Source organism: Anoplophora glabripennis, unplaced genomic scaffold (assembly GCF_000390285.2).
Source record: "Anoplophora glabripennis isolate ALB-LARVAE unplaced genomic scaffold, Agla_2.0 scaffold17, whole genome shotgun sequence".
Lineage (NCBI taxonomy): Eukaryota > Metazoa > Arthropoda > Insecta > Coleoptera > Cerambycidae > Anoplophora > Anoplophora glabripennis.
This window is the reverse complement of record NW_019416231.1, coordinates 768,400-792,694: the sequence shown is the minus strand read 5'-3', so window position 1 is coordinate 792,694 and position 24,295 is coordinate 768,400. Positions and strand designations below refer to the sequence as shown.

General features: G+C 35.8%; 1 protein-coding gene across 1 annotated transcript in view; it reads left to right on the top strand.

The window, feature by feature from the left end:
- Positions 1-2,964: 2,964 nt before the first annotated feature.
- LOC108917757 overlaps positions 2,965-24,295 on the top strand; it is a 45,928-nt gene continuing 24,597 nt past the window's right edge. Inside the window, exons 1-4 of the mRNA XM_018724506.1 lie at positions 2,965-4,690; positions 4,783-4,841; positions 10,780-10,967; positions 23,466-23,520. Of these exons, the coding sequence (XP_018580022.1) occupies positions 2,965-4,690; positions 4,783-4,841; positions 10,780-10,967; positions 23,466-23,520 (2,028 nt within the window). The remainder of the gene's footprint in view (positions 4,691-4,782; positions 4,842-10,779; positions 10,968-23,465; positions 23,521-24,295) is intronic.

The window sequence follows — 24,295 nt, the reverse complement described above, 5'->3', positions numbered from 1 at the left end:
ATATCAACTTCTGAAAATACACTAACTCCCCAAAAAGAACACTAACTCCCCAAAAAGTACACTAGTTCCACCAAATGTACACTAACTTCCACAAAAGTACACTAACTCCCCAAAGTATTGGTAGTGAAGAATATATATTTTTTTGTTGTTAAAAAAGAGCAGTGATAAAACATATTTCGTCGAATCAGAATTTATTATAAAAACTGTAGGAAATTATTTTCAAGAAGAAATGCATGTAAAAATACACTAATACCTCAGAAAACACTAACTCTCCAGAAAGGATAATAATAAGTTCTGAGAATACAGTAACTTCCCAAAAAGAACACTTAAGTGTCTAAAAGTACACTAACTCCCTCAAAAATACACCAGCCAAGTCCTTCGAACGTATACTAACTTCCTAAACTATATATAGTGAAGTATATAGTTTGTTGAAAGAACACTGAAAAGAAATATTCTTCGTAAAAATATACTAGTTCCTCAAAAATACACTAACTCTCCAGAAAGAATACCAACTCCTAAAAATGCACTAACTCCCCAAAAAGAACACTAACACTCCCAAAAGTACACTAACTTCCACAAAAGTACACTAACTTCCACAAAAGTACACTAACTCCCCAAAGTATTGCTAGTGAGGAATATATATTTTTTGTTGTTGAAAGAGCACTGATAAAACATATTTTGACTTATTAGAATTTATTATAAAATAATTACACAGGCTACATAAAAAAAACTCCGAAAAAAAACACTAACTCTCCAAAAGAAACACCAACTCCTTAAAAAATACACTAACTTCCCAAACGTGGGTTTTTTAAGTTTTTAATCTTTAAACACTACAGACTTTTAGAATCATATTTAAGTATAAAATTTTTTGTGACCTACTACTGCAACAATTTTTAAAAATAATGCAACACACTATACTAAAACATTTTGTTTAGTTTGATTCCAGCACACTGCAATGCTCCAGGCAACGCACACACACCTCCCTGACAAATTAGTGGACAATGCGATTTGATTTCTAAGTGTTTAGCATATGTCAATCATCCCTCCACGGGAGGGTTGTAGCGAGCCATATGTCCCGCAACTCTGGCCACCTTACCGTGACAATTTTGTCGCTGATTTTTTAACTGTGTACGATAATATGTAAATAAACACACAGGCTATATGCTAATGCCCTAACTGTAATTACTAATGAGCGAATTTAGGGAGAGACAATGCGAGGCTTGGTCGTAAATGTAACGTACAGTAATTGTCAGTTTCGAGAGGGGATACCGAAATGGACATGTGAGTGCTCGAGTGGTTATTAATACCCCCTGGCTGAGGGTTGAAAAAAAAATACTGTCACTTATGTATCTCAAAGTAACTTATATAAAAAATTCAGGCAAGTTGACCAAATTGCGATTAAAGGCCCATTTAATGTGAATGTGTGTGTGTGTTGTGAATGATACCAGTACTTAGGTATTTATAGGGAAAAAAGACAGAAATAAAAGTTCATATTTTGCAGAACAATAACTCTTGTTCCGTATGTGACAGTCGTTGAGTTATTTAATTTTATATATCTACAAATTCGTTCGTTTTAATATATTTCTCTTGTAACAATTTGCGTCACTATCTCACGTATCTATCACAAACTAATTTATTTTTTTTTATACAAACGACTAAAAACTATCAATTTACTAACTCTAGAAACTTTTTAATAGAATTAATGATGGGGGGTGTCTCGATATTAGCGCAGCTGGTTCCGTGAATTTTTGTCAGGAACACCTGCTAAAATACTACTTCCGATTTATTTGAAAGTATGATCTTATTAAGTATTGTTTTTTATTATCTCCAATGGTGATGAACGAGACCTATTGAAAATAATGACAGGTGGAAGGGTGTTCTACATCATTTTATGCGTTGTTTTTATAAACAGTAAACAATCACGTGAAAGGTCTTTATTATACCCTACAAATTATATTTAATGTCTCAATTAACGCTGGTGTTGCACCTGTTGGCAGGGGCGTTAACATAAAGCTGTTAAAAGTCCATTAATATCTTATACAGGGTGAAAATGTTTGAAAGAAAATCGAATTTTTTTTGAGTATTTTTTTAAATTTAAAATGTACCGCGGCTTTTTGTTGTTGGCTTGACTTTAGCCTTAGCTAGAAATCTTTGACTTGCCTCTGTTGTTCTGGGGTTAGGCTCTATCTGTCTTAAAAATTTTAAAATTATTTATACCTACGATTTTTTTAGCTTCTATGGTTGCCATTACATTTAAAATTATATTTCTAATAAAAAATAACTATAATTATTTTTGTGAAGCGAATAAATTTGCAGTTATTTCCGATTTATTCAACTATACAGGGTGTCCCGAAATTCATGCAACAAAATTTGGTCATAGATTCTTAAGACAAATATAGAGAAACCGTATTTTTTGTTTTTACCAACTGACCCCCTCTTTCGGAGTTACAGCCCCCTGAAAACTACCCCTAAGAAGCCGTTTTTATATCTCAAAACCATGTTGTACGACAATCACTAAATTTGGTACACAGGCGTTTTATGACACGTGTGAGTACTACACTTTTTGGCGAGACCAAATTTTTTTGGCTCCAAAGACAAGGGGGCCCACGAAAAATTGTCTTAAGGGGGTTCCCCGCCAAAAAACGTAGCACCATCAGATTCCACATGTCATAAAACCCCTGTGTACCAAATTTAGTGATTCTCGTACAACAGGGTTCTGAGATATAAAAAAAAAATATTCTTAGGGGTGGACTTCAGGGGGCTGTAACCCCCTAAAATATTTCGCGCTTATTTAGAAATACCCTGTATAAATTTTCTTTTATTTCGAATCCTTCAATTTTTTTTTAATTTTCCAATTTTTTCCCTCGCAAGAAACATACAAACATACAAACAAGTTTTATAAATTCATCCTCTCCTTTGGACAGAATTGCTACCAGCTGCCCTCTTTTCCAGGTCCCCGCCAACATGCTGAAGTGGACTGTAATACCACGCCGCGACGCCGAAAAACCCGACGCCTCGCGCCCTCTATCGCCCACCTGCCGGACCGACGCCAAGCTGACTACGCCGAAAAGCAAATCGAAGAGGCGGCGCTCGAGCACGGCGCGGCGCTCAAGCCTTCACAAACGCAGCAGTCTCGACGCCCTGGAAGCCGACAAGGAGAATCAGTTCACCTCGACGCCCATCAAGTCTTCGGACAACTTCCTGCAGTTGGAAGCGCTGCGGGACGTCAGCAACCTGACGCCTACGGATAAGAGGAGGATACCCTCCGCTAAGAAGTGTAAGAGCGACAGGAAACATGCCGCACCGGCCACGAGTCCTAGACTGCAGCACAAGAAGAAGAAGCGGTGCAGGAACTCGCATGGTATCGACGCTAACAGTCAGTGCAGCAACTACTTCAAACCCTTTGAAACTGTGGACTCCCACATTGAAGGCATCTTGAATGACGAGGCTTGCAACTGTAAAAGAACCTCTGGTTCTTGCATTAAAAGAGTTCCTGATATCTACGCCCCTACCTTACCGATGATCTACACCCCTTGTCCTCTAAGAACGCCTCTTTGCAGAAACGGGGCAAGCCTACAACCCTTGGCGAAAGCATTAGAGGAAGAAAGCATCCCCCCCAATAAAAAACCGAAAATAGACCACATCAACGATTTCTTACAACAAATCACTCACGTTTCCTCACCGGAGACTAGCAACTTACAATTTCCCGGTCTCATACTGAACTCCACCACCAAGATATTCCCGAAAGAATTAAAAGTATCTCCTCTAGTCAAGAAATTCCTAGATTTAAAGTTCAACAAAGTCAGTGTAGATAGTAGGCTAGAAACCAACTCCAATGATTCCTCCCTCATCAACGACATGTCTTTGGACAAAATAGTAGACGCTATACTTGATACCACGGACGACAGCATCAGGCCGACAGTTAGAAGAGCTCTTAACACTAGTCTTATAGTAAACGTAAACGAGAACGACTTAAATGAAACTCGAGAACACGAACAAAAGACGTTTGGCGTTGAAAATGTTTCAGAAAACTCTTCAGATTCTGGGTTCAGAAGCTCCACCACCGAAAATCGACACCAGCTGGATATTAACTTCATCTGCAAATGCAACAACAACAACAGGGAAAAAATAATCGATAGTAACATCCCCATTGACAAAACCCTTATTCCAATCGACGAAACCTTCAATGAAAGGTGTGTCGATGAAGATTTAAGCAGTAGAAAGAGGCCTTCTTCTACAGTTCTGGACTGTGAAACGAACTCTAAAAGGGTGTTTTTGGATAAGTCTCTGGGAGAAACCACAAACTTCACTCTTAAGAGACAGAAGTGTATCCGGCGGCGTAGGACTGATGAGATGAGGAAAATGAAGTGTTACAGCGCGGGAAAAAATAGCGTGTTTTGTGAAATAGGGAACAGTTCGTATAGCTCGTCGAAGATCATGGATTTCGAGAGCACACCTCTTAGAAACTGCTATTTAGAGAATAAAGAAATCGGCGCGGATACGTTGGTTATGGAGACGCCTATGGAGGAATTCAGGGGTATAAGGAGGTGTCTTTTGTTCGACTCTCCAAAAACGAACGATTCCACAAGTCTGTCGGAGAGTACGTCGACCACCAGAAGTGGGATAATCGACGTGAGGGGATCCATAGATCTTAAAATAAATTCTGAAGATGATGTGATATTTATCAATGGTGAGTACCAAATGCTTATTTACACTACCAATTAATTTTCAACAAATTGTTATATGTAAGAAGTATTTTCAACTGTTTCTCTTTTATTTCAGTTATAAGATGCAAGGACCTCTACAGGCCCAATGGGGAAAAAATAAACGCCTACGTCAAGGTATGTAATTTGAAATTAAATCGTCTAAAATTATTTCTCGCAGTCAGTTCTAAAATTGCCCTTAAGCTCGATAATCCTAGTTCCGATCGCTCGACATATGGCGTCGTCTTGATTGCTACAATAGTAGTTTGGGTCGGACGATCTCAGTTGGGGACGAATTTCAATTATAAAAGTAATAATTATCACCATTCCTAGTCACATTAATTCCAACCCTCCTTAATCATTTGTTGGCCTACTTTCCCAAATTGATTTTCATCCCCCTCTACTCCTGTGGTGCGATGAGATGGTAGAACCGTGAATAGAACTTTCGTATTGGCATTTATTTAAAAGTTTTAATGTTATACGGGGTGGTTCAAGTTTGGTAACATAACAAATTATCATAAACAAGAATTTTATGTGAGCTGAATAGCTGTCAACTTTGTCATTTTAAAAGGAACACCCTATATAGTATTGTATTATCGACAAGATAAAGATAAGATAAGATAAGTAAGAAATGTTACAGCTAAGTAGTATCTGAAATATTCTAATGGTCCGTCACCGTAAGAAACCCTGTATTTGAAGAACTGATTGAATTATGGATTTCTGAAGTACTGGCTTTCAGAACCGTTCGATTCGTGGAACTACCGCGGTAGCGCCGCCGAAAAAAATCCGTTCCCGCTCCCAGACGATCTCAATCTCCCAAAATCTGACGTGCATCATCTCCCCGTGAAACGTATCGGTGCCCCGGCACATGTTTCGAATTAAGCCGGCTTCACCGAGAGTCGCGCATACGTTTCTCGGGATCGTTGGAGCGTCCTCCTCCGAAAGGATGACAGTTACTGATAGTCAGTCGGAGGCAATTACCGGCTGAAAGACGCTTTTCGCCACATGGAGGCCCGGCGCATCGCGCTGTCAGGATTTTTTCCGGCCCAGATACCGTGTCGGCAACGGGTTTATTATTAAGACATGTATAAATAAGCAAATGGGACGCCCGATGTCTACCAGTCAACGTTTAAAATTAATCTCACTTGACTGGGTCTGATAGCACCTACACCTACGACGATTTGATCAAAACAGTCTCGTTAGTTAGGTGGAAATTTGAGAATTTCTTTAGTAAATAAGGAAAATGGACGGACCATAAATATACAGGGTGTTTGGTAAGACGCTTAGTTTATGATCTACAGGGTGATAAAGTTTTAATAAAAAAAATGCAAATTTATAAATACAAGTATTGCGGAAACCGCTCAGAATATTTTAATGAAATTTTACAAGCTTTGACAACAATACATGTTTTACGATAAAAATATTGTTTTTAATTTCATCAGTGGCGTGCGCACAGGCACGTCTTTGGATATTTTTAAAGAAAAAAATGATACGCCACTGATTTTTCTTAAAATATAGATTATTTTAAATTGTTAATTCGCTTTTTCGGAAAAAAAAATCAGTACAAAAACTGATGAATTTTTCACGAGATTTAAAATTAAAGGTAATCCTTCCACAATTCACATTTTTTATGCGCTAACAATATATTATACAAGTTTAAGCGGTTTAGAATGCATATTTTTGAAAATATTGTTTTGATTGAAAAAAAAATTTTTTAATTCCAAAAAATTATCATATTTTGAAAATAACTTTAAAAATAAAAAAGATACGGACAATATTCAGGAGTACAAAAGTTTAGATTTTTTTTCACAGAATATTTGTTTTTTTTATTTGTGCTGGATAAAAATTAACAGAAATGTCGCTGATAGAAGTTTGCAGTTGAGGGCGAAGGTCATGTTTTTCAAACCCTTTTACCTCAAAAATCTCAAAAATAACGAGTTCAAAAATATTCAATTTTACAGTAGTACTTTTAGCTGTCGAAATTTTCCGTAAAATCGTTTTTGGATCGTCTTAATAGCTTTAAAATTAAGGAAGTTACAGTAACGATTTTTAGTTTATTTTCTTCGTAGAGTTGTGTTACCATGCTATTTAAAAATTTTTAATGATTTTATTAATTTAAGTAAAGAAAATGACTAAAAAATTGCCCTTTTTTTGGGTATGTTTTTTTCAAATAACTCAATTTTTACTTTATCACAACGACCTTTATAGAAAGAAATTGCTGACATTTTTTCAACTGTTTTGTACTTACTCTGGGGTAGCTTGACGACATAAACACGAAAATCATAGTCATTTTCGCCTTAGAAGCAAAATAGTCCCGGAAACATTTAATTTTTATTTAATTTACATTTTTTTACTTTTATGGTCATTTTAATAATTATTTATTATTACAACAGTATTTTTCGTGCAATACCTTAATTTTTTTGCTAATTACTAATTACTACAATTAATTACAATTATAAGTAATGAGGTTTTGAAACTAAAGGAAGTCTGTATTAGAAGTTAAACATGCCGTACGGAAGAGATTTAATTTAGACAAATAGCCAATTAGGCATGGGCGTAGCTTGGGGGGAGGGCAGGAGTGCCTAGCCCAGAAAGAAAAGATCTTTGTGACTACTTTTTTAGAATGAAATCAAAACGTGTTCAAATCTCATAATCCGTAAGTCGTTCCTAAAGCTTAAAATTTGTAGTCCCATGCAATTAGGTCGTTTATTTATATTCGTGAAATAAAGATTCCTTCTGAGTAAGTTCTGAGTAACACATTCCAAACCTCACTTGGATAATAAATTATCCATTTCATCCATAATAATGCACATTCACATCTCACCTTGTGCACAGTAATGGCTGATGTTATTCTACTCTACATGATCCGTTGGCTGTTCGCTGTCGCGAATATTTAATTTAGAAAATAAACCTAAGAATTTTATGTAGACCTGAATGACCCAGACCAGAGACCAGAGCCACCCTATTGTAATTTTCTAAACACACTAGAACTCTCTTCCATACCGTTTTTGAGTAACACCGGCAAGATCCAAGAGTTTGCTCAAAGCGGTCGATTAGTTGAAAAGTTTATTTGCTCTAGTGCGACACTTAGTCAAACTTTCATAGTACATATGGATTAGTAGGTCGCTCTTTGCCAGTATGTGCCGAAGTCGCTAGGTATTGACGAAGTAACGGAATCAACTATCATTGTGATATAGGTTATATCTCGCTCGCATGAATATCCTGCATAAATTACAAGCTTTTGCTGACATATCAGAAAAGAATAAAAACTCGACCTTAACGCTCTTGTACTTCACAATTTTGAAGTTAACCTTCACTTTGCCGTTCTCGAACGGACGATTAAGAGACTTTAAGTTGTCTTGGGGGGGGGGGACTCCTTCGCTTTTCTTTTGCTTTCGACACGCGAGGACAAAGCCGATACCTACTCCACTAATCTTAAGTAGATTAGGACGCTTTCCGAGCTTTCAAACCGACGACGAACAACAAAGCGTCTGTCGCTGACTCAGCGTTCCCCGGCCCGATAAATATGACGATGAAGACAATAAATCTAAAAGCTTCCTGGTGAATCCGAGCACCTCTAAGTAGCCAGTGACGTCGTCGGCCTCCGATAGTGACGCAACCACCCCCCCGATCGATCCGCGCGCCTCGTGCCCTCCTGAACTAGGCTAGAACAGCGAGGGGGGATGATAAAATAAACATCTCCTATTTTCCCGTTTCCCGGCACGGGAGCGAGGCGAGAGGGGGCGGGCATTGTTTTCTCTCGCGATTCCGTACGGAAAATTCTCCCGAGGAATAAGGGAAGATTGCGTTTCTAGCTATGAGAGCAACGTTTTAAATAAACGGGCTCGGTTTCCTGGAATAATTTATACAGCGGGTCTCTAAAAGAAATACTCAGTCTCAAAATGAATATAAAATTTGCTCTAAGGATGGCGTAGTGACGGCTCGTGATGTTGTGGACAGGTGAGGCCCGTGGCTTTTTTACTAGGTAGGTAAGAAAGAAAAAAGCGCGGGGGCGCCAAATTTTTTTATTTTTTCGGTGTCACGCGTCTATGCGTCTGTGGATTTTTTTTTTTGTTTTTATTTTTTTTGGGGAAGGAAAAAATAATACGCAACTATTTGGTTATTTTATTAATCCGCTCTCAAATAATAAATAGGAATAAATTTCCATGCCATTTCTTATTATGGAGATCTATAACCGTAAATTAAANAAATGCATCTGGAAATTTTTAGTTGCATTTACAATATTATAGAGAAAGAAAAAAATAATACGCAACTATTTGGTTATTTTATTAATCCGCTCTCAAATAATAAATAGGAATAAATTTCCATGCCATTTCTTATTATGGAGATCTATAACCGTAAATTAAAAAAATATTAATTAATATTACATATTATATGTACCACAGACAAAATAGACCGCTACTGGAATAGGCCAGCAGTTTTAAATTTCCGAATTGCCGGTAGAGTACACCACCAGCAGAATTTTAGGAAGAATCAAATGCAGCGGCCCGCGTACCTACGCGTATCCTAGCAACATATAAACAAGACTTTGGTAATGTTGCCAGGCGTACTTACGGATTTCTTTTGTGCACTTTTTTATCAATATCTGTTTTTTGCGTTACTGTATTTAGGTACTTAAATGTATGATGTAGGTATTGATAAAAATGTTTTTAAAGAATCAACGAATATCTATGTAGTTTCATATGATATTCTGCAGCGATGTTACAATTAAGTTTTTAATCATAATTTCGTTAATTAGCTACCTATTATTTTCATTTTTTGGTATTGAAATACTGCAGAAAATATATTTCCCAATAAACAAAATTCGTAATGATGTTTTAAACAGCTTGTAATATAATTTTTTTAATATTTGATGATGACGATAAATTTATTTAATATACAAGGTGGGTTATTAGTAGGTACGGACCGGGAAAATTCGAGAAATGGCCGGAAAACTGCAAAAAACTTATTCCGTGAATAACTTGAAAAGTATTGAGAATTTCACAAACATACACAGGACCAAAATCTTCTATAAAAAAAGTTTCTATTGATTTTTTCATATAGTACGTTATTTAGGAGTTATTTAAGGATTTACATAAAATGAGGTTTCTTATGCAAATCAGCCAGAAAAATACGTATTTCACAGCAGCGCTACACTAAATGTGTGACTAATCTTTCGATTCCTGATGAAAATCCATGAAACAAAGTTTGCTCGAAATGGGGAGCCTCAAACTTTCCTCCTATGTGCTATTTTAGAGGGAAAAATAATTCAAAAATAATTCCTTCCTTAAGAGAACTATGTGGGATCATCGCGAGTAGAGCTTATAGTCCAGTCGACAGAGGCCGAAAAGTTACTGTTGGTGCCATTTTCTTGATAACTCGGAAATATCTACACAGGAATACTTTAAATTATGAGTACAATAACAGGCTAATTTGCTGACAAAGTATTTTATCAGGAAAAACAGTTATTGACAATTTAATCGTGAAAAAAAATTTTTTTAGTAGTTTACGTTTTATACCGTTTTTTCAATCTCACGGCTTTGTTATTGCAAATTTCGTAATCGGACCACCGCTATTTTTATTACGAACCAAATCATGTTCTAAGCATTTTTTCGTACAGTCATTCCGCTGAGTTTAAACTAAACTACTAAACAAAATTTTTTCACGATTAAATTAATAACTTTTTTTCCTGATAAAATACTTTGTCAGCAAATTAGCCTGTTATTGTACACATCATTTAAAGTAGGCCTGTGTAGTTATTTTCGGGTTATCAAGGTTTGACACAGGCCGAACCTCTACCAACTGGACTATTAGTTGGATCAGTCGAACTTTGCGCTTTTTACAAAGTTATTGGGACAACCACTCAACTAAAGCAAATTGGGCAAACATTTAGCGATATAAAACCAACCGAAATGCGACTGCAGCAAGACGCTAGCCCAAAAAACGTCCCTCCAAACTCATTCCGTTTCCTTCCCACTGAAAAAAATCTGTCGATAGCCGCGATGGTCTTCCGGGGGATGATTAATCCGGGAGCGAGTCGGCAGCAGCGCTTACTATGATTCTTGTTCGGTTGTAGGTCGCCCTGAGTGATCGATTGGGGGACAGCAGGAGGAAGAGGCACGCCGTCCTGCAGCGAACGGCCGTGCAGGGAGACTCGGCCAGACCGCACTTCAATCACACCTTCAGGATACCGGCGGCCGCCGGCGGCGGCGACGTCCAGAAGAGGATACACGTGGAGGTGTGGCACAGGGACAGGACGACCAGGTAAAAAATTGTTTTGACTTAGTTTTACGTGTGCCACCACGAATTCAATAAAATTAAAAATAATGGTGATAATGATTTAAAAGAAATTTTTCGTTTTTTTGTTCCTCTCGGTTCCGTAAATAATGCTCAATTACTAACGTCACTAACATTTCTTAACATACAGTAGAACCTCGTCGGGAGGAATGAGCACTGTAATTTTTTTATATACAATAAAACTTAAATAAATAGTACTTTTACTTGACAATCTTTATTGTCTGAAACATAGCATATGTTTCTTTCAACAAGATAACGACTAGTATTATACAGGGTGGTCGCCGAGGTATCCGAGATACTTCTAGGATTCTAGGATTCTATTCACGTTTCCCGGATTCCCAACGGTTATTGAAATATTAGAGTTTGAAGGTCGTATGGGTTACTAAAGAATAAATCCATATATTTAACGATTTATTAGTAGTAATATACAGGGCGTTTGGAAATGTTGGTACAAAATTAAGGGGTGAAAGTAGATCCAAAAATAGCAAAAAAAGTCCCTATAAATACTGGTCCTCCAGAGCACCGTTACCGAGATATGGCCCTCCAAAGGGGTCTTATCATTTGAAAATTTTTTAAAATAACTTTCTGACTAATGTAACGGAATGAAAATTGTAGGTAATAATCATACCATAAGGGTCTTTAACTACCATAAGTTTCATCAAAATCGGTTATAAATAACGATAGTTTTGTAACTACTCTTAACAGAAATTATTCGAATTTTTTTTATTCCTTTGAACTATCAAGCAAATATTATTTATTATGTAGACTTTTTAAGAAAAATGTCTACTTTTTTTTCGAATTCTGCGTAGTTTAGTCAGATATAATTTTGTTTAAATAATGTAGATTTGTATTTTTTAAATAAATTTTTATTTGGAATTTTAAGTAATAACTTTGAGACATAAAATGCATAAAAAACAAAAAATCTTAATTCCGAGTGCGAAGCGATGACTCAAATTGTCCACACTGAACCGAAATACAGGCACGTAATCTTCTTAGGAAGTTGAATCGAACACGCTGAACATTTTCAATTTGAATTCGTATGGCATCGAAAGCTTCACCAATACGTTGCCGCAACTATTCAGTGGTAGTCACATGCGTAGCATATACCATTCTTTTTACATCGCCCCATAAATAAAAATCGTCCGCCTTTAAATCCGGCGAACGAGGTGGTCATGGTAAAAATCCCGCACTTGATAAGCATAATGTGGAGGAGCTTCATGTTGCAAAGAAATCATATTTGCTTGTACTTCAAGAGGAATATCGTCTAGCAGGTCTGGAAGATTATTTTCCAAAAAGCATAGATATTCAACACCAATAGATTCGGTGAAAAGAATCGTCCTACGAACCACCGAACATCCCCGTTGATGACGAGTTTCAACAGTGACATGGGGATTTGGAAAATATTTGATACAGAAATGTAATTATCTATACCATGAACCCTTTGAAAATGATAAGGGTATAATCCATTTTCCCTAACCAATACCATACATAAGTATTGTTTGTTTTAAAGCGAGCAGACGCTCTTCTTACTTACAATCGCAGTAAGATTACGTTCAAAAAATCTTAAAATTACTTCATCAAAATCTACCTACGCCTCCTTGGACGACCACATTCACGATATCTTGGGGTTAGAGCTCCTGATTCCATCGCTCTTACAGGAATTTTCCGAAACAATCTTGCAGAAGGTTGCCTTCTGTCAGGAAAACGTTGCCGATACTCCAGACTATTTCCATTACAGAAACCATACATAAAATGCATATCGGCATATTCACGGTTAGTAAAAGAATGATGGTTCATGGTTGTAGAAAAATCGAATGAAACCGGAAGAGATGCACTAACCAAATTTGGACAGAAAATGTTGTCACAGCCGTTCTTGGGGGTGAAAATTCGAAATATTTGGAATTATTCGATTTTCATGGCTGAAAACATACATAGGTATTGTATTATCGAAACCGAGAGAGTTGCACTAACCAAATTTGGACAGGACATAGCTAATACAATGCGAAACATCGCCTTCCTATTGAATACGTTGTCACCGCCGTTACTGGTGGTGAAAATTCGAAATATTTGGAATTCTTCAATTTTCGTGGCTAAAAACATACGAATTGAATTTTTACAACCGAGTCTCTCTTACTCTCTAGCTAGATGCTAGATGGTAATGGTAATAAACATCATTTACGTTTCCAATTGCAGACGGGCCTTGTCTCTCCAACAGCGTTAACCTTACTTCGCGCCATTAGTAGGCCACAGCCGCCCCAGACCGAAAAAACTCCGAAAGGCCCATCGCCTAGGCCCACCGCGACCCAAATTAGGGCGCCGTAGGCCCAGCATCTTGCCCGTAACCTCATATAACTCTCCAGCAAAACATAACCCACGGTTTTTTTTGCGCAAGGCATCGCACCGTCACGTTGCGCAAAATCCCCCTAGCGCGGCGATCGATGCCGGCCGCCGATTTTCCCGAGAGTTCCCCCGAATCTCCACAGTGGGCTGCGTTGGGCGCGTCGCCACACCGCCGTCGAACAAGGCGCGCCGAGCCAACGTAGCGCCACAGCCAACCGGGATGTCCCGTTGCCCTTTCGCAGCCGGAGCCTACTATTACTAGACCGCCGAGCGCTGCGAGCCTTGCCCTGCCGCGGCCGAACCATCGGGAGTGCCGTGACTTGTGAAAATGAGGCGATAATGCGTGGCATTTTCGTGGTTTTGCCCTAGGCCGGTCGGACTTGCGATTTTGTCGGGTAAGTGGCGGTGCGCGGCCTACGTGACCGGGGATCAGTCGTTGGCATTTGTTTATAAACAATATGTTTGCATAGCCGACTGGATGGGGGTGCGATTTGCGATTCTAGGGGGCATATAGACTGGAGTTGGGTACGTGGGGGAGACGCGTCGTGGGTCAGTGTCAATGGCAAGGGCTGCACTTGTTGATGAACAGTCAAACGCTGTAACACCCTCGTTTTTCACTTAGAATTGCAACTATTGTAAAATCTAGATATAGTTCCAAAAAAATCTTGTTCTAGCGCAGAAATACATGCAATAAAGTGATTTTTATTTTTTTCTCCAAAAAGGAAGCAAGATACGAAAAAAATTCAAGGAACAAAAAGTTGTATTTTTAGTTGCTTTATACGAAAAAATTTTAAAAGTTTTGAAAAAGTCAGCGGCGCACATTTTTTTTGTCAAAAAAATTGATTAAGGTGCCCCCGGGACGCCACTGGACTTAATAATTTTAATCCATTTAGGGCTAAATTAGCCCCTTTCTACCGTAAATAACACTGCCAAATTTCAACAAAATCGGCTAAAGATTTTTACGAAAAAACATTTTTTTTGTCACCCTGTAACTTGAAAACGAGGCATTACCGGGCATGTGTGTATATATAAACTTTTTGTCTTAGAATCACTCAAAGAATCATCCCTTGAAGTTTGGTCACGTACTTAAATAACACCCTGTATAGAAAAATATACAAGGAAGCTAAAAAAATATTTTCAACTTCAAAGTAGGTAGCGTTTAAAAGATGAAGTTGTCAATGTTTTTTGTACAGCAATATTTCAAAATTTTAGGTTTTTATAAAAAAATATCTACACAAGGAAACTCTCAAAAATTAAACATATCATATTTGATAAATATAAATATCTAATGCATATCCAAACCAGCGAAATATGTATATTTTGTATCCTAATTCTAATAATTGTCTTTTCGTTTTGCTCAACAGATGGCGTTATTATTATTTTTTTAATTTAACTTTCCAGTACACTGGAGAAAACAGACGGTTAGTATAAGATTTGTGGTTCAATTTGACTATGACAAAGGTACCTTTGTAAAAGATGTATTATTTTTAATTCGTTTACTTTTAAGACAGATCTTCAAGAACTGTCTTACGTCATATGAAATTTTAATTTATTTTCAATTATCAATTGATTTTTTTTTATTTCAAATCTTACTACGCCACTGGATTCTGCAATTGACCTCGTACATTTACAAAACAAATGAAGTTCAAACATTTTATATTAAAAATGCGCATATTTAACGAATATAATTTCCTTTAAAACGCAAATCTTAAGCCACCAACAATTTTTTTTAGTTGCTTTTTGTCGACATTCAATCAGGAAAAATTAAACAAATAAAATAATTGAAATGGATTAAAATATACTATGACATTGTTATTGTATTATACGCGGGTATTTAGACCCTATAAGTACATAAAAAGTGTCAAGCCAGTCTAGGAGAGTGGAGATTTTTTAAAAATTCATCAGCTACCATCCACAGTACCTACCTATATCCCAAGCCTGTTTCTGTAAAATCACCTAGACCTAGACAGTAATAAACTACCAAGCCACTCAAATCGGACAAAGACACTTTTCAAGCCATTGAAAAGAGACAATAATCACATATACCAAAACCATTTATCACTGTTAGGACTTTCAAAACAACTTTTTGTTGCCTTTATAGACCGTCAATCGATGAAAAATTTTATAATGGTCTTGTAATTGTGTTACAATATTGTTCCCAACGAAACGAAAATCGAAAGGTTCAAAAAAACAAACTTAAGTCAGTTTGATTTAATTTTAAACAAACTATCTATTAAATACTAAACAAACAATTAAATACTTGTATTTTCGACCCTTCATCTGTTAAACAAATGCCAACAGCTTGTACTCACCGGTGGCCAACTACGTTAATTAGTGTAGTGATTTATAATATAAATATAGGTCAAAGGGCGTGGTGTGTGCGGGGGTAATTAATATAGTGGACTATTTAACAGCTGTATAATCTAAAGTTGCGGGAATGCTAATTTGGTGAAATCTGTCGACAATGTAATCCAAAATGTAAGTAGATATATACTTATAATAAATAATTCGACACAACGTACGTTCATTCCATTTAGGTACATTTTTTGTGTATAGCAAAGTATGTAAAAATTCAAGTAAATTCCCACCATTTTTATCAGCGTTCTCCGAAATCATGATTAAACATTTAATATCGCATAAAAGTTGTTACATTTAACCCTATATTTCAAACAGGACAAGTAAAACAGTTTTTATAAAAACATCCCCAACAATAAAACATACCTAGACCTGGTCTTTTTTACTCACTAAGGGTAACCCTCGAGCACGTTTCCAAGGGTCATCCTCAGCCCAGCAAAAAGGGTCCTCTCCATGGGCGTAGCTTGTTGTTAAATACATACTCTACAGAGGTTCCTTGAGCGGACATTTTAGTTGTTGTAAAATTAAAACTAAAGCTTTATTTGTCAACTCGGGGCTATGTACTTTTTTGTAATAATTTCTATAGTTGAAAAAATGTACAACACTTTTTTGATGCATATTAATTTAGAAAATCAATTCGAAAGTTCACAAAGTTCTTAACTAAAGTCAATGTTAAATGTCAATAAAATCTATTGTGTATTGATTATAATTTGACTGTTTCATTTCTATTATAATATTTGATGATTTGTCGAATAAAGTCATATTTTATTAATGCCCTATAGTTCCATTAGCTGCGCCTATGGTGAAGGAGATAAAACTACCTCCCCAAACTCCCTCATTAAATCAGTCCGTAATTTAAATAGGTTTTTGTGGTCTAAGATACTCGACTAACCCCTTAAGGACTTGCAACTGTTAAAAAAAAACTAAATGGTGAATAGGTGTTTTTCGTTACGATCGAAAAGTCGTTGAGTTTTAATTGTATTCTATGAAAGGAAGAATAATCAGAATTATTAAAAACGATGTTTTTTGCGTTTTGATTTCAATGATTCGACTTCAAAATATCGGGCTTGATTTTTAAATTTAAAAATAATAGATTTCGTGCTTGGTAAAAGTAGAATATAATTTTAACTTATTTCACGTTCCCCGACCAACACTTTTGGCGCAGTATTTATTTAATTTCTTGCTTTATTCGAAAGCGGTAAAGATATGATCTTAATAACGTCACGAAAATCGCCAGCGAGTGATTTAACACACAATATATTGCCACAATCGTGAAGAAAGACAACGTTTTTCTTCAATAATCGCTTCTAGCACTGTTTTAGCATTTCTTTATTGTCACTGAAGCCACACGTTCACTGAAAATTCACTGGAAACGTGAATTTTGTACAACTTGAAAAAATTAAGCATTTCGTGTGTTGTAAAGCAGCTTCATCTGTGAAGAGTATTGTGTATAGTTTGGTTGTAGTACCCCTTGCTGACACCTACAAAATCCTAGACGCGGCTAAAAATCATCTGCAGTCAAAGCCTTCACAGAGTAGTGTTTGAAACACCCATTTCACGTGCAATATCGCGGGTACTGCGGTTCAGGTTTTCCTCGACAAGGTGATCTTCAAGGTTGGGATCAATCAACCGATGCCCTGCAGTATTTGAACAGCGTTTTGCACTGGTCTGGGGTTCCGTTGTTGTTTTTGGAAGTAATTCACGAACAAACGAGAAGTTATATATATTATATACATACATATCATATTCACACTCCCCGTACATTAATACTATATTCGCCAATTCATAAGTTGATTCAGACGTAGATCAACCTACAGTCGACGAAAGCAAGTCAGATGCAGTAGTCACTGCATTGGAAACAGTTGATGAGTTGATTATCTAGGGCGACGCAGAGTCGGACTAAGTTTCGCATAATAATCCTTGATTATTTTCTGGAACACACCTATTAACACACACACTGTCTTTCAGCAAAATAAAACATGGTTAAAATTAAGAATCCAAATAAATTTGTTTTTATTATTAAATATATGTTAACACAGCGGGCAGGAGTAGGGCAGAGAAATAATCATCTCGTATTAAACTTTGTTGTGAAGTATCCATCGTAGAGGATATCCCATAATACCATTATTCCTTGCTGATATCAGGAAGGCTATAGGGATGAAGGAAACTACCTATTTGAGAACCTCGGAATAAAATGCGCCAAGGAAGTTTTTATTGGCACTATTTGAACGTATATTTTACAAAGTGAATATACATTAGCATAGCCAAAGGCTTCAAGACCCACTATTTTGTGTAATAAATCCAGCTCTTTGTCTTTTTTACAGCGCTCAGTACTATTTTTGCAAACAAAGATCACTTAATCGCTGATCACAGCGGTTCCCAAACTTTTATTATTAAGGAGGTATATCGGGGTCCGAGGGAAGTGAGGAGCGCAGGGGGGGTCCTATGCTTTTCTTATGGGTCTAAAACCCGCTGCCAATTTGAAAAAATTAAATTCTATTGAAATTATTTGCGATAAACATTATCTATATAGCAAAGAAATCTACTCATATGCACATAGCATACATATTGACTAATTAACAACATAAAAATATATTTAAGTAGTTTTAAATTATATTTAATGAACGCATAAATACTATGTAGATGTGGCAACAGCGCTAATAATTGACTAGCAGTTGTACACACTGCAAACCTACAGACCTCGGACATCGGAGATATTGCGCGTCAAATTCGGGTAAAGATGCGTACGCGTTCAAAAACGTATTGTGTGTAAACTATGTACAATATAATTATTATATAAAGCAAATATATCGTATTATCCTCGCAAAGATTTGTATCCTTTATTTAAAATCCGTAAATCATGTAACTGGTAAAACAACGAGCATTATGTTAATGTAGTTCTAAAGAAATGAAATGACACCTGCGCCCATCTCTCGTCCAAGTCAAAGAAAATGTTGGATGCAATTTTGAAGGTTCTGTGATAGAAATTACATTATTACTCACTGTCCGTGTTTTTAATCTCACCACATTAATCCTCAAGTCAGATAGAAATGCAATTATTGGTTTCCGTTTCTAATTAATACAGCTGTACTATGTTTAAAACTTACATTAGTTTTACATCAAAAGTAAGATAATACTGTGTACTATCTATGGAAAAGTTTTGTTTCACAATGTCTACATTTTTTTCTCAGTTATGGGCAAAAAAGAGCCGCACCGTCCATCTTCGCCATATAAACCTATGTTAAAATGAACAACTTTCAACAATATCTCAAAATCTAGATTAAAAAAAAATTTAAAAAAAAATATGACGCACAGAGGGAGCACTGGCTAATACGCTATATAAATTTCAAGTACATCTGTGCATTTGAGTAAACTCGATATATCTCCTTAAAGCACAGGCAACTATGATAGCGTCTAGTTAAAGAAATCTCTGTCAATGTAATACGTATTATAGCTGCGGAAAGAAGTCGCGTAGAGCGTTTATGGCTTCGATATAATTTGCCAAGGAATTTTATAGCGACCATTTGTGGGTATATTTTCAGAGAATAATTTAAATTCTGATGAAAAATTGCTTTTTAAAGTCATTTTACGCTAAATAATGTTCTATTCTTTTATTCACTTAAATCGGTAATATTTCTGAAATTAAATAGGCGGTTCCCAAACTTTTCGTTTTCAATTACCCACAGGCAAACAAGGCAGCAGTCTAAATCTATGTAATAGTTATAAAATACAGAGGAAAGCTGACCTATATTGAGATCCAAACTGTGGTTATAAAATAAATGGGCTGGAGGGATGAGTTTGTCAAATTTTATTACCGCTGTTGGCGCGATATATATTACGACCTAGATTTCAATTTTTATATACATGCGGCTTCCGACAAACGACATTTTTTTACAAATGTTAATTCAGTGGTTCCCAAAGATTTGCATCGCTTAAGAGATTGTTTCAAACAAACTATATTTTAGAATAATCATAGCACACTTTGTAACTATTTAAATTCATTCAACGTGAACAAATACCGCAAATTACCCAGAATTCGCAGCTTTTAATTATGGATTCGCAACTAAAAGCTCGAACGGGATCGTAAATCCAAAGAAATTGATTTACGAGGGGGTGCATGTCTGGTATTACGCAGCAATGTATATTTTTAGAAGTTCCACCGGGGAAATTAACCCGTCCGTAAAAATGGGGGGAGTAAATCTTCCGTTTCACCAGTGATTGCCGATAAATAGATTATCGGGAATTTATGGCTGAACGAAGGACCTTTGTATCTCTCTTTCCTTAACACGAATTTCATCCCCTCTTATTCTGAACTTCCAATACACGATACTGATATATTTTAAGAAACGGAAACAGATTCTGCCGATTTTTCCTAAAACATCGGTGGATTTTTATATCTACCTGGGTATCATGACTGTAAGCTAAGAGAAATGCTGAATTTGAAAAAGAAAAGCGCAGTTACAGCACCAAATTCAGTGGCAATTAGGTATAATTAATATGCGAATATTGCAAATAAAAAAAGTTTGAGGACCACTGTTAAAAATATAAGATTGCTCTGTTTTAAATGCGCTGCAAAAAAGCTGTTTAATAATTGATCGAAACTGTTGTAGCTTTTTTTTAATGCACGGTTTTGGTACAAAGGCTGTTATTTCTTTAAATTTCAACTATGACAATTTGTTGGGGGTTGCCTAAATATGTGACGTAACACTAAGAGTATATTGTTATTTATCGGCTGTAGCGTTGAGGAAAAAATCGAGATTCATTTTCTCATTTCATGCGGACCTGCTGCGTTTCGATTTTAATCAAACAACCAACCATTGGCGGGCGGGTTAATTCGATTCACGAAAATTAAATAAAATCGGGGTCGGAAAACTCGAAGATAAAAGAGAAATAATGTCCGATTCGCTTGTTATTTCGTTAACTGAACGCAGACAGACCAGTTACCCAGTTAATGACATTCAACGCCCTCGTTTGTGAGAAATCGGATTACCAACCGTCGAAATCGGGGAGATCGAGGAGGAAATTAATTCCTGATGCAGCGTTGCTTCACCGAATTGGTTGGTCACAGCAGATTTTGAAGATGTAATATCAACAGAGTCGATTCCATAACTGAAATTCTGTTGTGATTAATCTTGTTGTTTTTATTGTTTCCCAAAGTACATTCACAATAGCCACTTTCCTTATGTATTTTATAATACAACATTTTGATGTGTTCCATGACAATTTAGTGTTCTAACACCAGTCGTTCACTTTTGACAGATGTTTTTGGAGTACAATACAAATTTCAACAGACGTAGGAGAAGTGAACAGTGTAAAGTCACTGCAAATAAAAGCATATTAGTTAGAAGATTGTCATAAATATCATTAATAAACATACTGAATAATGGCAGACCAACAACTGAACCCTGAGGTACTCCATAAGAAGTAACAATTTCAGTCAGAGAAACGTTTATCATTTGTTGTGGTGTTCCAACGTGCTCTAGATAATGGTAGTGTTATTCCTCGCCTAAACGAAAACAAAATCCCGCTCAAGTAGAAAAGCACATACTAGATATTGTGGCGATAATTCTGATACATGCATAAGAAGAATTGACTTATATCAAACAACAGTACATAAAAGCATCCAACTATTTACTATTTCAGAAAATAACAGCAAGTTTAATGTTTTGAGCCTCAATATAACGACCCTCATCGTTTAAGTTTATTCCCGCAATATTTGCCCCGGGGCAGACGAAAAATAACAACCAAACAAACACTATAATGTTTGCTAATGGACGTGATCTGTAAGGGTTCGTGGTAAATAGTGGCATTGATACCGATTGACGTGTCTATCAGCTTCCATCCGTTTCGATTGCGGCCTATTGTCACCTACACAGACATAGAAACATATGTTTTTCTGTGGAAATGCGGGTGGTCGATGGATTGCTAGCTACAAAGGTGCATTGTCTGTAGTAGGTGAGGTGGGGAAAGTTTAGGCATGTGTATTAATGGTTTTTTAACGCAAATTCTGAACTAAAAATCATAACAACCTTATTAATGAGAAAGTACATAAAGATTCTTGATGGTTATGGAAATATCTTTATTTTTTTCTTTAAATTTTGTAAATAATAAAGTAACTATACATTATTACTGATATATTATTTATTATTGTTACTAGAACTTCTTCCATAACCGAAGTTGTAGCAGAAGTTCAAAATTTACAAAAAAAAAATGGGCGTGTGGAAAAACTTAAGGAAGTATATCGGGTTTACGCAAATGCACAGATGTACTAGAAATTTATATAGCGCATTACCCAGTGCTCCCTCTGTGCGTCATATTTTTTTGAAATTTTTTTTGAATCTAGATTTTGAGATATTGTTGTTGAAAGTTGTTCATTTTAACATAAGTTTATATGGCGAAGAGGGACGGTGCGGCTCTTTTTTTGCCCATAACTGAGAAAAAAATGTAGAAATTGTGAAACAAAACTTTTCCATAGATAGTACACAGTATTCAGAAATATTTAGGGTTACATAAAGTTTTCTTTACTTGATTAATATAATTAGTAATACTTGAGATAAAAGCATTTGTACGGAATACAAAGGAACATAAATATTTCTCAGCAAATTTTATATCTAAAAAATTTGTATAGTTGCAAAACTTTTGTAACATTACTAAAATAGAGATGAAAAACACGAACAGTGAGTAATAATGTAATTTCTATCACAGAACCTTCAAAATTGCATCCAATATTTTCTTTGACTTGGACGAGAGATGGGCGCGAGTGTCATTTCATTTTTTTATAACTAAATTAACATAATTCTCGTTGTTTACCAGTTCACATGATATACGGATTTTAAATAAAGGATACACATCTTCGCGAGGATAATATGATATATTTGCTATATATAATAATTATATTGTACATAGTTTACACACAATACAGTTTTTAACATTTGACGCGCAATATCTTCGATGTCCGAGGTCTGTAGGTTCGCAGTTTGCACAACTGCTAGTCAATTATTAGCGCTGTTGCCACATCTACATGGTCTTTATGCGTTCATTAAATATAATTTAAAACTACTTAAATTTGATATTTTTATGTTGTTAATTAGTCAATATGTATGCTATGTGCATATCAGTAGATTTCTTTGCTATATAGATAATGTTTATTGCAAATAATTTCAATAGAATTTAATTTTTTCAAGTCGGTAGCGAGTTTTAGTCCCATAAGAAAAGCATAGGACCCCCCTGCGCTCCTAACTTCCCTCGGACCCCGATATACCTCCTTAAGAGACAGACGTAAGTCTAATTGTGTTTTTTCCTATTTCAAAAGGTAACAGCTACGGCGTGCAAAATATAATGAAACGTACTATACATGAACTTTTTTATATAAAGTATAAACGCTGTTTCTTATAACTGTCAACGCATTTGTACTCTAAATGAAAATCTTTGACTTTTAATGAAACGTATTGACATTTTTCATAAAATTCATCCCTTCGAGAGGAATTTTTACTTCGCGTATTAAAATAGGAATGTCAAAAATTCCATTTAGTCAATTACCGCCCTTCTCTCCCCCACCGTCGCACATAATGGTCCTCTGGGGTGGCTTAATGACGGAGCGCTCTTAGGGGTTAGCATATCAAATTAATACCCTGCATTGTCGTCACCGAGAGCCCTTGACGGTTTTGATTTTTTTGTTGTGCCCCTATGCCCGAATTGTCGATATATTCAATACGCATTTCAATATGCTCGAGAGGTAATTGGTAACTGTTTTTATTTCTCTTGTTTCAGAACCAGTGAATTTCTCGGATGCACGTCGTTCGACGTTAGAGATGCTATTGATACGGTGAGTAGTTCGTAATTACAAAAGCAGACACTCAAGTTACATGTAACTACTTTATAACCATCTACATACCGAGGGTATAAATTTCGAGGCGAATTTACTTAAAATATGAGATTATTGCGATTGTTAGGCGTAGAGAATCTAATTCGAATAAAAACATTTCTTACTTTATGCAGTTTAATTAACAATTTCTGAACTATTCGTCGATTTATATTAGTTAAAAAAAATACGTTTGGCAGAACCTACAATAATTTTATAGTAAACTATCGTCCTATTAGACAGTTAGTCTGCAATAATCATTCTATCTTAAGATAAATAAAATACTCTAGGGCAAATTTAAAATATATTAGTTCAATAATAAAAATAAAAAATAAGATTTGTTAATATCAATACCAGATTAAATGTCAAAAATATCATAGGTACCAGTTATGTGCAATAAAAAATCGAATTAAATAACACACACTGGCAGTAAATTCAACGGTAAAGGCATCACGGGTGTTATAGGATAATAATAACCTTTCTGTTTAATTTTTGACATAGCATAAAATCATAAGGCGCTTTTCATATTTTATAAATTAAAATATGTTCAAATTTAAAAAATATACAGATATTTTTACGTTAGTTTAAATATATGAAGCTAATTCAAATTAATTCTAAAAATTTCCATTAAATAAAAAAGATGTCAGTTGAAATAAAAGATTTTTAGCTGCTGCTAAATTATATTTGCAGTTTAATTTTTTGCTGAAAGCTGAATCTAAGAAAATGCTTTATTTCAAAG